This window comes from Aythya fuligula, chromosome 1 (genome assembly GCF_009819795.1).
Source record: "Aythya fuligula isolate bAytFul2 chromosome 1, bAytFul2.pri, whole genome shotgun sequence".
Taxonomy (NCBI): Eukaryota; Metazoa; Chordata; class Aves; order Anseriformes; family Anatidae; genus Aythya; species Aythya fuligula.
Genome location: NC_045559.1, coordinates 198,273,269 through 198,288,777, shown reverse-complemented (window position 1 = coordinate 198,288,777; position 15,509 = coordinate 198,273,269). Strand labels below are relative to the sequence as shown.

The 15,509-nt window shown below is 38.9% G+C and overlaps 1 protein-coding gene across 2 annotated transcripts in view; it reads right to left on the bottom strand.

The window, feature by feature from the left end:
- Window positions 1–513: 513 nt before the first annotated feature.
- The window catches only part of GRM5 (glutamate metabotropic receptor 5), a 278,368-nt gene continuing 263,372 nt past the window's right edge, over window positions 514–15,509 (bottom strand). The window contains exons 9-10 of one of the 2 annotated variants that reach the window (XM_032208117.1): window positions 12,591–12,686; window positions 514–1,684 (exon numbers count right to left, since the gene is read on the bottom strand). In XM_032208117.1, coding sequence (XP_032064008.1) covers window positions 862–1,684; window positions 12,591–12,686 — 919 coding nt within the window. In that variant the 3' untranslated portion in view covers window positions 514–861. The remainder of the gene's footprint in view (window positions 1,685–12,590; window positions 12,687–15,509) is intronic. The other variant, XM_032208118.1, reaches the window with a different exon arrangement.

The following is a 15,509-nucleotide window of genomic DNA, read 5'->3' as shown; positions in this document are numbered from 1 at the left end:
TACTCCAGAAAATATTTTTTGCTACTTCGTTATTAGTTGGCAACATGGTGAAATAGTCAGGAAATCTTCCTTGGGTTCTGTTGCTGTGAAGGTGAATCCAATGTTAACAAATTGATTTTTTTCAATACTGATAGAAGAGAATTTCATAAACAAACGTGTAGTTGAGAAGTCACTTGTAAAGCCCTCCATATTGCAGTCACTCACTGCAAAGCTTCAGCTTAGTGTTATCCACATATAACGTATCACAAACACAATATGCTTCAGCAAAATGCTTGGTAGTTATTGAACATACATTACTGCTTTTTGAGATCTTCATAGAAAAAAAAAAAAAAAAAAAAGAAAGAAGGAAAGAATGATAGGTTGGTCCCAGATTTGAGTCTTTGAGTCTATTAGAAAATGTACATTCAATGTTTGGTCTTCTATTCTTGATAAAAGATCAAGGTTCACTTCTGGGTAAGGAATCAGAGTAAACAAACAACCTTTGTACAGTTGTTTACAATCTAATTTCCCCCCTTTCCCATATATATTGTACACACAGTTCATTGTAATACTAAAGCAAAGCACTTGGTATGTACTGATTTAACAGACTCCTTATAAGCCCTCAAAAATAGATTCAGTGTTTCTGAAAAGCCCATGTTTTTTTTAAGGCCACGATAATCTGCCAAGAGTCATTTTGTCTTTAAAACAGCATCATTAATCTGATGTTTCCACTTATCAAGTAACTCCATTTCTTCCTCTCTGTTTCTCAGAAGATGACCCAACGCCTCTCACTCTGAGTAAACACTGGAGATCTTGAAGGCTCGACTTGTCCCTCACTACTTGCTTGTAGTCATTGAGATCCAACATTTTCTTGAACTACATTCACAGCGAAGAAGAACTTTGAGTATAATCTCTGATGAGGAGGGTGTCATACTTTGGGGAGGATGGGATACAGAGAGCTGATTCAGAAACTGGAGAGCTGGGAGATGCACTTCCAGAATCAATGGAGTCTCTAAAAGGAGAAGGAGGAGTTAAAGCTACCAACTCCTCAAGGTCTTGCTTTGCTGATGGGGTCTCTGAGGTGCCTTCTTTGACGCTGCCATTTGAAGGTTTCCTGGCTGACTGTGAAGCGCCGTTGACTTCAATGGAAGGAAGTGGCTGGATCTCTGCAAATGTGGTCATCGTTGTAGGGAGCTGGATTTCCCGTGGAATCAGGTATGAAGAGCAGAGAGGAGTGGCCACCATTGTCCCTGGAGTGGCTGTTGAAAGCATCATAGAGTTCAGCTCACTGATATTGGCTGTAAAACGAGTAACCACACTACTGATCTGCTCCATGAGGGAGCCTTGAGAGGAGCTACTTCGCTGAGGAGGCTCTGACTGGAAAGTAGGGACATCATCTTCTGTTCGGCTAACAGAAGCAGTTCTGTGGCTCACGGTGCTGACAGGTGAGGGAGTCTGTGGTCTGTACTGAGCTGGGTATTGCTCTTCTGCTTCTGAAACATCATAAAGTGTTTTGGCACTGGACTCAGGAAATGTAGCACTGCTACTGTGTCGGCTACTATCTGTGCTTTTTGAGAAAGGCTTGATCACTGCAGTTTGATTGGGGTTCTCTTTTTTGTTGATGTGGATTGATAGCCTCTGCCAAAGGTGTGCTCCTCTGCTGCTTTTCTCATTCTGGGCCCAGGAAACTGATTTCCCATTAGAGCTGTAAACAGAAATGGGATATGGTAACTTGCATCAAAGTTAAAAGTATAATCAATGTACCTATACCATGGATATGTGTTATCCCAGAGTTCACGTTTATTGTAAAGCTGACTGTAATTTCATCTCTCCATATCCATATCTATAAAATACCTATCTAAATCTAGATCTATATTTATATCTACCTACATCTACATCTATCTATATCTAAATTATATCTATATCATGTATATCATCTATATCTATATGCATATATACCTATATATCTATATCTATATTTAATCTATCTATATATAATCTATATCTATATCACCTATATCTATATCTATCTATGTCTACGTATTGTGATATATTTAAATCTATTATTTATACCTATATGTTCTGGAAAAAATAACAGAGTGGGCCAGCTTATTGCACAGGCCACTTGTGCATCAAGCTACTCTGTGCTAGCTCATGGCCACTGCTGACCCCTCTGATGCTACCCCTGGGGCGTGGTTGGTGCCTTTCCTGGTGGAAGGAGCAGCTTGGTGGTTTTTCTTCTGTTGGATTGGTGTTGTGAAGGGCGACTGTGGGACTGAGGGCTGCATGGAAGAGTGAGGAAAAGGTAAATGCTTGAAGGGAATAAGCAGGAGACTTGGATTGGCTTGGCTGCAGGGAACAGTTAAGTACACTAGCCAGGGAGCATTCAGTAGTAAGGAGCTTGGTGTAGGGTGCTGACCATGGCTTGTGGTATGGGGCAAGGGTTATAGATTTGGATATGGAGAAGTGTAGTCTGTTATGGCTGGGAGCAAATCTGTTTACAAGACTGGAATTACTGGACTGATACTCAGAAAGTGGCTATACCGGTTGTGTGTGGAGAAATGTTTCTGGTGGCTGACCCTCTTCTTGGTAAAAATACTTGTAGGTTAGCCACCACTAGTTTAAAGAAGCTAATTTTTTAATTGCAGATAATGTCTTTCAAGAACGAAATGATGGACTATCAAGGTATATGCGTAGTTTCTCATGGTGGCCTGAATTTGGAGACAACAATAAACATTTTACTGTACACTCCTCCAAAATGAGTCCTGTTAGAGTCACTTCTCTGCAGATCCCATCATGATCTGGTTTTCATCAAAGTTGCTTATTTTTCTGGTCTTCCTGCTTAAGGCAACATCTCATGGAGCAAAGCCAGCTATGGTGCATATAAAAACACACTATGCAATAATTCCTTTCCTTTTACTTCATCCTTAGACAGAAGAGCTATTGCTTATGCATACATTGACCTATAGATTTTGGGATTAAGAAAGACCATTAACAATATCTCAGCTGAAACAGACAATGACTCTGAAATGATGTCAACAGGGAAAACATAGTCTCCACATACAGATAAATGTGATCTATATATATGATGCAATAGAACTTTAAACAATTCACTTTGGTTTCTAGAACATTTGCAACAGCCATTTAGGATTTTTGGAAATATGAGCAAATTGGAGACCCTGTTGAAGTGTCACAAATTTGTTGTTCGTTTATTTGCTTTTTTAGCCTGAAATAGATATACTCAGACATGATAGCCTGCAGTGAAACAGTTTGCAAGACACAGTTTACTAAACACAAATGACTTTATACCAGCTTTCATGTGGAGGCACTATCAGTATAATAACTCTTCCAGGCATCTAAGAAAAAGGTTGTGTGCTGACAGTAAACAAAATCCTCTTGTAGGTTCACATCCACGACTGCATTATATGGAATTACTATGGGTCATGTAACACAACATACGCCAACAGCTTTCCCCTTCAAAAGCAGCATGACAAAGTCCAGCAGACAAACACAATGTAAAACAGGGGATATTTTAAGACAGGCTAGACTGGGAGATAATCTGTATGAGTATATCAGGGCTCACCATTTTATTGCAGTCCTCACTAGGCTGTTCTCCAGAACTTGTAAATGACTATTATGCACCTACCTCCAAAATGCCAGATTGAACATCTGATGGCTTGCAGCTTGCTCTAATGATACACCCTTTGCTGTACCTCAATCAGAACAAGCAGAAAAAGCAAAATCTAACCTGTAGCACTAATCGCTTCAACTCTTTGCATCTCTGTCGATGTGATTCTGAGCTGAACAGGAGCTTGTGCTAATGTCCTTCAGAGAGAAACCATCGCCTCTTGAGGATTGTGTGATTCTCTCATTAGCACAGATACCCAGCAGGTGCACAGAGCCATTGTTTCTTCATGGCTTCTTGGTCATGCTGAGTCCTGAGCTCAGTGATAGTTCAGTGCCAGCAGCAGGACTCAAATTTAGATACTTTGGGAGGGAAAATCTTGACACTATTTCTTGTTATGATGATGATAATGGGACTTCCCCCCAACTTGTGCCAAATTTGAGCTGGACCAGGAGATTGTGTCACCCAGCACTCTTAATCTTGATCTAACAATATGACAGAGCCTAGTTCCAGTCCTGGGTGTCCTACCTGAGGTCTCTTAACTCCTGATGAGCACAGAGCTCAGAAGAGTTTGTGACAGATCTGCCTGCCACAGGGACAATATAAATACTATTAACATGGAGAATTTGCCAATACAGATAGAAACACTTGCCCAAGGAAAGCTGTGCTTTGTCTGTACACCACTTACCACAAGCACAATACTCTAGCACACCTCCATGATTGACATTGGCTCAGTAAGGAAGTTCAAACCCTATGGATATAAGCATGTAACTAAACACTAAAAGCACGTAGACATTTTCAGTTGAATGAAGATCAGATTGTAAGAGGCTGCGAAGGTACCATATTACTCCCTCCCTGGTCAGGAGACATTTGTTAAGGAGGACGTGTGATATGAGGCTGAGGAGCCTGAGGAAAGAAAAATGATGAAATCTGGGGATGCATCCAGCTAGCAGTTAAATATTCAGTGGAACAGCTGTTACCGACCCCCTAAATCCCAGTTTGATTTTAGGTCAGTCTTGACTGATGCACTCACTTAAAGGCTTTGTGCTGTGCCCAGATATAATCATGTCGTGTGTGTGGCCCTAATGGATACCCTGGGGCCCTAAAGGAAACCCAGAGGCTGTTTGGTATAAATTTCATTAAAATTTTTGTGGTTAAAAGTATAAATGTATCGTTCCATTTATCATGTTGCACCTACTTACTGCAAAATCAGCACCTGACCAAGATGTGCAAATCACTTGTCATCTGTATGAAAGCAACAACATTTCTTTCAGGAGGTAATGAGGCGGGTTAGGGGTAAATTTTAGGGTGGAATTTTTAAGATCTTGCTCTAACTGTATACTGTTACTCTGTCAAGTTAACTGAAAACCACCACAATGCACACAACTTAGAGAAATAAAGATACAGCAAGGACATAGATTCCAATGTCTCCTAATGTAATATCACAACCAATTGTTTACATTTATTATGACCAACTGTTCCATATTCCTTTCAGTGACTGGAAATTTTAGGTCAGTTAATTGTTTAGAGTTTTCTTTCAAAGAGATTTTGGCTCTCTCAGTTGATAACAACAGAATTACACTTTTGTGCTCCCTAATAATTCTACTAAGTCCATCTGAATACAGGTTATGTTTCTTTTTTCTGCTCTTCCCTTTCCACTGGCACAGTCCACTGACTGGAGCAGAGCAAAGTACAGGTCATGTCTGGAGATGAGCAAACTCCAATTAGTGACATAATTTCCAAACCAAAATGTTAGCAAGATATATATATACGTATATATTAAAGTCTTTTGCATGGCACATTTTTTTCACTGCTTTCACTATGGTTAGTTAGCCTCAGTTTTTATGTACAATAGGGATGTCCTCAGAACCAGTCACACTAATTATTTTTTCTGTCCTCTTTACTAAAAGCTGCTTTGACTTTGATAGCTAGTTTCTTCCCAGTCTTCTATACATAACACATGCACAAGAAATGAAAGTGGTATAAATGAGAGAGGTTTTGAAGTCTCTGATATTTCAGATATTTTCCCTATGGCTGCCTACTTCTTAACAGAATAAGAGTACCGTTTCTTATTTATATATTCCCTTACTTAAACTTTTTAGAATCATATAAGTTTTGTCTTTAGGACTTTGCTCTGTAGTCATAAGGTGTATTAACTGCTGTTCATATACTTAGGTGGTAGGAAAAAAAATCACTTCCATTACATATCTTTTTCTCTCTTTTCTTTTCTATTTCTTTTCTTTCTTTTCTTTTCTTTTCTTTTCTTTTCTTTTCTTTTTCTTTTCTTTTCTTTTCTTTTCTTTTCTTTTCTTTTCTTTTCTTTTCTTTCTTTTCCTTTCACATCCAAAATAGATCACTTTTCCCTGGTTTTGGTTGATATAGCAGTTTTGTTTCAGATTTTTTGCTCTGTGTTATGATTCTCTATGAAACAGTGCATACCTCTGCCACCAGGGTTAGCTGATTAGCCAGCTACCATTCAAGCAACTGTGATTTGTGAAGTCCTCAAAATACAGAAGAAATGGAAATCAGGAAGTGGAACTGACAGTCACAGCAGCTGAAACCCCTTGTATTTTAGCAAGTGTGCCATTCTCATTAATCTCCTAAGCTGCTAAAATTAATTCTGATAAAATGTGCCTAGTTACTAGCATTGGGACAGTTACTGAAACCATGTTTAACTTGAAAATAAGTCACTTATACTCTTGTTAATAAGTTTAAATGAAATAGTCAAATAAGTTTAAAATTATGGAATTTAGTATTTTCTTAGAAAGCTTAGAATGCATAGCTACATACTTAGTATTTATATTTAGAAGGGAGAACTGGTAGCAATGGACTTGATTCTATGACTTTATGATTCTATGACATGGAGAAGGTGGAGGTACCCAACGTGTTCCTTGCCTCAGTCTTCACTGACAGTCAGGTTTCTCATGTCTCTCATTTCCCTGAACCTCTAGGCAAGGGCTGGAGTAGCAAAGTCCCTCCCACTGTAAGTGAAGAGGAGGTTTGAGACCGTCTGATGAAGGTGAACAAGTACGAATCTATGTGGCCTGAAGTCATGCAACCCAGGATCCTGAGGGAACTGGCTGATGAAGTTGCCAAACCTCTCTTCTTCATATTTGAAAAGTCCTTGGAATCAGGTGAAGTCCACAGTGACTGGAAAAAGGGAAACATTACTCCCATTTCATGAGGAGTAGAAAGGAGGACCTGGGGAATGACAGACTAGTAATCCTCACCACTGTGCCTGGGAAGATCATGGAATAGATCCTCCTGGAAGCACTGCCAAGGCACATGCAGGACAAGAAGGTGATCCAGCAGCCAACACGTCTTCAACAAGGGAAAATCATGCCTGACCAATCTAGTGGCCCTCTACAGTGGAGTGACTTCATCAATCAACAAGGGAAGACTGACTGATATTATCTACCTGGATTTCTGTAAGGCTTTTGACATGGCCCCACATGACTTCCTGATCTCCAAATTGGAGAGAGAGAGATTTGAAAGGTGAACCATTCAGTGGATAAAGAGTTGGCTTGAAGGTTGCACCCAGAGAGTGGTGGTCAATGGCTCTATGTCCAAGTGGAGGCTGGTGATGAGTGGTGTCCCTCAGAAGGCTGTCTTGGGACCAGTACTGTACCTTTATCAATGACTTAGTGGGATCAAGTTCACACTCATCAAGTTTGCAGATTACACCAAGCTGAGTGGTGTGGTTGATACAACAGAAGGAAGGAATACCATCCAAAGGGACCTGGACAAACTTGAGAAGTGGGCCCATGTAAACCTGATGAGGTTCAACAAGTCAAAGTGTAAGGTGCTGCAATCAAAGTGTAAGGTTGAGGCAATCCCAGCTGTGAGTACAGTCTAGAAGAACTCATTGAGAGCAGGACTTGGGGATTCTGGTAGATGAAAAGCTTGACATGAGTCAGCAGTGTGCGCTTGCAGCCCAGAAGGCCAACAGTATACTGGGCTGCATCAAAAGCAATGTGGCCAGCAGAGAGAATTAGGGGATTGTCCCCCTCTACTTTACCCTTGTGATGTCCTACTTGGAGTGCTGCATTCAGGTCTGGGGCCACCAGAACCAGAAGGATCTAGATATGTTAGAACAGGCCCAGAGGAGGGCCATGAAGTTAATTAGAGGGCTGGAACACCTCTCCTATGAAGAAAGGCTGAGAGAGGTGAGGCTGTTCAGCCTGAAGAAAAGAAGGCTCTGGGGTGACCTCATTGAAGCATTTCAATGTTTAAAGGAGGGTTATAAAAAGATGGTGAGCAAACTTTCTCTTGGGCAGACAATGACAGGACAAGGGAGAATGCTTTTAAATGAAAAGAAGGGAGATTTAGATTAGAGGTTAGGAGGAAATTCTTCTTGCAGAGGGTGGTGAGGCACTGGCACATGTGGTTGCACAAGCCGTGGTTGCCCCATCCCTGGAAGTGTTCAAGGCCAGGCTGGATGGGGCTTTGAGCAACCTGGTCTGGTGGGAGATGTCCATGTCCATGGCAGGGGGTTGGAACTGGGTGGTCTTTAAGGCCCCTTCCAACCTGAGCCATTCTACTTTTCACCTGTGAAAACTGGAATACAAGGGGGATCAGTGGAGTTTAAAATAAAAAATTAAGAGAAGTTTTGTACTCTATCATGTAAAAATATTAGTATCTGATTCCAGATTTGAAATGATAGATCTGAAAAAAGAAGGTGGAAAAAAATAAAGGAGAACTTTATGATCAGTAAGGAACCTCTGTTGACATGAATACAATAAGAATTAAAATTATTTAATTTATAAGTCCAGGGGTGAAAGTTCATGTTTCAGAACATTCATTGGTCTATTTTATTTTATTTTTTTTAGCTAAATTTAGTAGCTAAGTTAGTGGCTACTTTAGTGGCTAAAGCTGAGTGTTGCTTTCCAACTTGAAGCAACATCTTATTTTTAAGAAGGTGATGATGAGTTACTGCTCCAACACTGTGCAAGCCTGTTTATCAAGGACAGTCTTCTGTGCTTAAGGGAGCCTCGTCCCTCCTTGCTCCTGGCTTTTCCACAGAAGTAGCTGACAGTGGTAAGGAGGTATCACTCAATGATATAATTATTCTGCCTGAAAAGGATTTGTGTGATATCTGTATATTTAATTAAAAACTTCTGATGAGGTGATTGTGTGTGCCTGCAACATGTGCAGGTATGGGCATATGAGTGTGTTGTTTCTCTAGTCTTGCCAGTCTACTTAGATCAACAGACATTTTGCTTGTAGTGACCCTTGTTCTTTATCCCTCAGAGCATGCAAATGCCTTGTAACATGCCAACAACACTGAAATGAACTAAGTAGTTGAAGAGGAGTGCTCCTCTAACCTTATACAAAGAATTGTGTAGTTTCTCTTGTGACTGCATGACAACCTGGATAACTGGCTGAAAGGATACAGAACGGGAAGGTAGCTAAACTAGCTCAGTTCTACCACTATAATGGTTTATCTTGTTGCCCTTTCTCTTATTTTAAATAGCTGTCTGTTCTGTGGAGATAAATAACAATGAAACACAAAATAATGATACAGGGGAAAAGACAATTTTGTCCTGTACTAAGTACTAGAAGTAAATGTCTTTTGCAATCATGTTGTGAACAAACAAACAAAAAAGTGCTTTTCCGTTTACAAGGACAAGGACGTTTACTATTATTACTCCTTGAACAGTAATCAGACATTACCTCCTTTCCTCATGGAAGTCACAGCTGATATTTACAAGAATAACTATAATCTATGAGGATAAAAAAAAACTAAAAAGCGAGGGATAGCTGGCAGACAAAACTTTTGCAATTGACCTCCCAGCATAGCCACCAGTGACAGCAGTGCTAGCATTTGTTTCAGGAGCATGCCTGGTTGGAAAGGGAAACAAAGTGTCTGGTGTCTGAATGAAACATTTCTATTGTCATGACCTAAAATGCAAAAATGATTTCAATACCAGATATAACTTTTTCCCTCTCTTACAGAGAATTCATCTCAATTGTTAATCAAGGCAGCTAGTGCTGGGTTTTACTTGTCATCTGAAAAATGTTACTTCAAGCATCTCTGAGCACATCTCTGCTACAATGGAGTGTCCTATCAACCAGATAGGGAGAGAAGAATGCCACTTCTTGAACTGTCAGTTCTGCTTCCTGATGCACGCAGCTTTAAGGTGTTTTCAACATTGCTTAGCTGACACGTTCTGTTATTAATTTCAGTGAACTTTATGATAATTTGCTAAAGGTATGAAACTGAAATGGGAAAAAATAGTAAACATCAGCTTAGCACTGACTGAAATTAGAAACACAACCAGTGCACAAGAAAAGCAAATTAAGGAAAAAAAAAAAAAAAAAAGGAAAAAATATAAAGGAAGGGAAAAAAAATAAAAGGATTTAACACTCCTAGTTTTATACCCAGAAAAAAGGAAACAAGGATTGATTGGAATTCCATCCTCTGCAAAGCACACACGATTGGGGGAACTTCCAGTGCCTGATAAATAACTACAGGCACATACACGTATGTATACTGGCAAAACAATTACTACACTGAATGAAGCAGTTTCTTATTTGTTGCATTTAATCAAACCAAAAATGCAAATATGACAATGTCTTGATGCTTGCTTTGTGAAAGCCTCATAAAACACTGCATTCCATAATTGATTTTATCTGATATATGTGAATGGTGTTTACTGGTGTTACAGATGTAGTAACTCTGTTAATCATGAATTGCTTTTCAAAGCATATCCATTTACTAAGTTATGTCACTTTTCATCTTGAGGGAAAAAAAAAAAAAATGCTATTTGTAAGACATATTCAGGGATCATTAACCCCGATGTGAAAAATATCCACTAGGTTTGGAAAACAAAAATGATATTGCATGAGGGATTTGAGAACATGAGCTGAACAATCCTGTCCAGATGAAACTGCACAGACTTTTTTAGGCTAACTGGGAGTTGGTCAGTGTCATGGGACCTCTTCATTGCCATTACAATACAAGCAAGGAAAGATGACAGGATCTTTTCATTTTCCATATGTGGTCAGATGCCTGTATCTGTCTTTTTCCATGTGTACTTCATCACAGTGATGTTCAGCACTGGTCTGGTACTTACTGAGACAGAAGATCTGCACCTACTTTCCTTCCTGAAACATCTGTGTTCTCTCTGGGAGGTTCCTAGGCTACTCAGTGGCAACTTTACTGAGCTCACAAAATTTGACAGGACCACTGGCCAGGACACTATGGCTGGAGACAACATAACACAGCCATCAAATGCAATTGCACTCTCTGTTAAGCAGCACATATTCTTAACTGTTTGAGTAGGTCTTGCAGCTGACAGTCTTGCTGTGGCACTATTAGACTGACACAGTTTCCAGTCTTTTTGCCTGTTAGGGCATCCTCTTTAACGGGAACCTCTTTCTCATCTCTACTTGACTCAGACCGATTACTCTCTGGAATGCAAACAGATTCTTCACTGTGAAGATATAAAATATAAAAAAGAAGTTTTTCAAGTGTTTATATATGGCCGGGAAAAACAAAGCTGAATACTGTACAATGAAATACAGTTGTTTGACATGTACATTTCTGCTCTACAAAATTCTGTTATATAGTAACTCCAGATAACTTTAAAAGGAAGAATAATTATCACCAAAGGCAATGCAATGTAGGAAAAAAAATAAAAATCTAGACATCACACAGACAAGAAACAGAATCCCAGCTGACAAAAAGTAGCAGGGCTGTATACATTTGGTACACCACATAATTATGAACATTCCTGATGTTACTTAAATGGCAGGAATCCCCCAGGTGTGTGGTAAGTGGCATTATACCTGATAGCCTTATGTACATGAGTGGATATAGTTGCACCCTAGGGGAATGTAACACCGTGAGTGTTTCACTGAACACCCTCCTACAGTGATAAAATCCACCTGTGATGTAACACTTGGGAAAAATAAAGGTATAATTTGGTCAAACTGTGCTCAATGGATGCATTTACAAAAACCTTGCAGGGGTCAATAAAGATCTTTTAATAAACAGTAAAGCAAATGTTTTTAACTTGTAGTAGAATGCAACATAGAGATACAATGCTTATTAAGAGTATCACTTTTTGATACCCTTATTTAGGTTTACAACCAGCTGTGACACAAGTAGCTTATTCATTTTTTTTAATGGAGATGTATGGAGAAATGGATTTTCTGTCCTATGGTAGAGTCAAACATTTAGAAATCTGACTGGACTCAAAATGAGATGGACAGTTGAAACCTCCAAATATTTCATAGAACTAAATTGTGCAAAATATTCATTACAAAAACATAAAAATGTCCATATTAAAATGGTTCATCCCAGGAACACTTAAAAATGTAGTACATAATATTCATTAAAGTCACAGCATTAACGTATAATGTTATCCAACATATGTCTAAACCAAAAATAAATATTTAAATTAGATTAAGTGGAGAAAGTTTTGAAAAATATGTTCTGAGCTCTATTTAAAATGTGTTTGAAACCTTTCCTTAGAACCACTGTATTACTTAGCACTTTCCCACAAGACATTTTGACTGGGAAGAACCAACATTTTCATTTTGAAAACATTTTCATCAATCTTGTTTTCTTTTTATGAGCACTGATGATTAGACAAATTATAGTCCCTAATATGTAATGGGGCCACCATTTTAAAGGGGCACTGGAGCTGTTGATGTTTGAATACTGTCTCTCTTTATCTGTCCTACTGGGTCAGGTGTGGTTTCTCCTCCCAAAAGCACCATATTATGACAACATCACACAGGACACGTGGTTTGCATCACTCAAATGAACATGGTGCAGGTTTTTTGCAGTCAGATGAAACACAGAAATCAGCAGTGGCCATGTGTTTTCTTTTAGATACTTTTTTTCTTTTTCTTTTTAGACATACTATATGGGATGCACAGGAATTACAGAGAGGATCTGGGCTGTCATTGTCCCAGGGCTGTTCCTCTTGTTCACAGACATATCACACTGACCTAAGGCCACTTGCTTTTGGCTTACCTGGTCATTGTAGCTCTCCCACCATTCCCCATACTCCCTTTTGGGGTGAAACATTCTATTTCCGACTTGTGCGGGGCCAGTCTCCTGCCTTTGTACCTAATAAATCACGACAACAACAGGAGCAAACAGAAAGAAGTGATTGTGTGCTCAGCTTTCTGTGACAGCTGCTGTGCAAAGGGCCATGCACATGAATGTTACTGTGGCAGTGGTGAGATATAGTGCAAAGCAGCTGTGGGAGCGATACAATAGCTCACCAGACCTGTGCTAAAGCAAACAGGGCTATGAAGGAGAGGTGCTCACCATTTATACAAATATATGCATATTGGAAGAGCTAAAAAATTCTACATAATAAATGGCACAGTAACCTTTTGTCTATAACAATTTTTTTGGAGTTAGACCAGCATGTAAAGGCCAGTAGTTTGAGCCAAACAACACAAATTAAGGAGCAGTGAGAAATCAACTGATGGCCACATTCTCAATTTTAACTTATTCTCTTTCTCTGATACTCCACGTCTGTAACACTTGTCTTCTTCCTCTGCTTGCCAAAGCAAACACCATTGTGGTTGACTGCTTGGCTAAAATTTGGGTGGGCTCACAGTTTATGTCACGAAAGGGCCTTTAATTCTCCATTTGCAATAAAAGGAGGCTAGATGACTTTTAAGACATAGATATGAAGTCAAGTGAAAACAATACCAGTGTTAGAGCCCAGTGCGGTACTATGAAAGCCTTAAATACCATACCTTAAACTTGGATAAAAAACAAAAATAGTACTTGGATAAACAATTTAATACTTGAGGATTTAATTAATCCCTGGATCAGATACCAAGATAAGATCTGGTCATCATTTACTCTTTGAGCACTTAAATGGGATATGAATATTGCAGAGATCTTATGATGGCTCTCTTCCCAGTGGTGATTTTCATCTTAATTGTGCAAATTCCTGTGCTATGTGTTGAAATATCTAGTCAAATGCTTTAGTAAAGTTTAGGCAAAAAGCGTGCAGCAGATCACTTCTCAAAAAGTTATTTGTGATATTTCATTCCCACATGCTATAAACTTCATCACGGGTATTTAACAAAATTCTGTGGGAAGAAGTCAGTTTGGTTTAACACTGCTAACATGACAGACTAAATGGTTTATTTATTCCTTGTCCGTTAACCTGATCTAGATAACAAAAAGTACCTTGAAGACAACAATCCTGAAAAAGAGAAATATCTTGAGTGAACACAAAGTCTTAACTTTGGATGCAATTATAGTAGATCCTCAGAGGTAGTGTATATTGTATAAATAACTGAGGAAGAAGCTTAGTGAACCTGAGAGTGAACTGGAGACAGTAAAGTGAGATGTGCTCAGTGCAGAGAAGTCCTTTCATTTACAAATTATAACCTTACTGAAAGAAGGAACAACAGGAGCTTTGCAGACTGGCTATCAAGGGTTTTAAGTCAATCCACAGGGCGGTATGTGCAGTACTCCCAAATAGGTATGATGCTCATGCAGGACACATACATAATAAATGGAAGTTGATTCCTAGAGCAGAGGAAAAAGCGGACGGACTTAGAGAGTAGAAAAATTCACTGAAAATACAAAGGAAGTCAAACTGCATCATACAAATTCAATTGAGGTAACAAGAGAGAAAGAACAAAGAGAAAAGAATGTGTGAAAACTTCATAGGAAAGAAAGGAGATAAAGATGGTGTGAAGTTTAGATGTCAAAGAAGGTAGAGTTTAGGAAGAGCAGGAAGAAAACACAGTTACATTCAGACCTGTTAAGCAAAAGAGATGCTTTGTATTCAAAAAGACAGAAGGAGGAAAAGGTGTGACTAAGAAAAGGGATTTGGAGAACCTAAATGCTCACAATAAGCAGAATTCTAAAAAAGTAGCCAACAGAAGGAAGAAGAGGTAAGTCCATGGTAATCCATTCTGAAACAAAACCCTGGTTGAGATGCTTGTGAAACAGATAAAAAAATACCCCATTCCCCAGTCACCACCATAAATTTCACTGCCGTGCAAGTCAGCAGGATTGTTCTCAGACAGATTGCTATGAATGTCTCAAGTTTTGCTATTCACTGGAGCAAATTAATCATCAGAAGAAATATGTTGTCACAAACTGCCCTGAAGTAACTGTGTTTCATGACAATCAGTGCTCAATACTCATGTAATTATGAAAGCAGTGACCAAGCTCTAATCAACCTTCCTACTGTGGAAAGTGCATCTCTGGAAAGAGATACCAGAGGTTCTGCATAAAAAGGGTTTTCAGCATTCAGAACAGATAAAGGTCATAATTTGCCCCAGAATGTCTTGTATCAGAAAAATGTCAATGTAGTTTGTCCCCCTCTTGGTTGTTAAAACAAATAACTTTAAATTATTTAATATGAGGAGTATGAGACTAAAAAAGAAAAAAAGATAAACAACCACCCCCCCAAAAACAAACAAACAAACAAACAAAAAAACAAAAACACCCTGAAACATTTGTTTCCAGTTGCCATATCAAATGCTAACACTAGAATGATTTTGCATTTCACCTGCCATATGGGGGAGGCATAAAACACTGCAATGTGAGCTGTGTTTGTGAGAATGGATTTCTTTTCTTAGGGTTAGTTCCAGGACTGTGTATTGGTTAGAAGAGAGACAGGACTTTGTGTCTGTGCAAAAAACAGTTCAGGAGCAAATGCAGCTAAGTTCTGTTGAAGTCTATGAAAAGTTCTGCATTGGCCTTAGACTCTTTTTTTTTTTTTTTTTTTTGTATTTTTTATGTTTGCTTGCTTGTTTGTTCATCTGTGGGCATGGAGTTGCAAGTTGTTTCATTTTGTTGTTTTTAATCTTTTTATTTATTTATTTATTTTCACAGAGGTGAGTTGTCCTCAGAAGAAATCTTTAATGATGCACCCCAATGTTTTGTGAGTGTATCAGTTACAAGAAA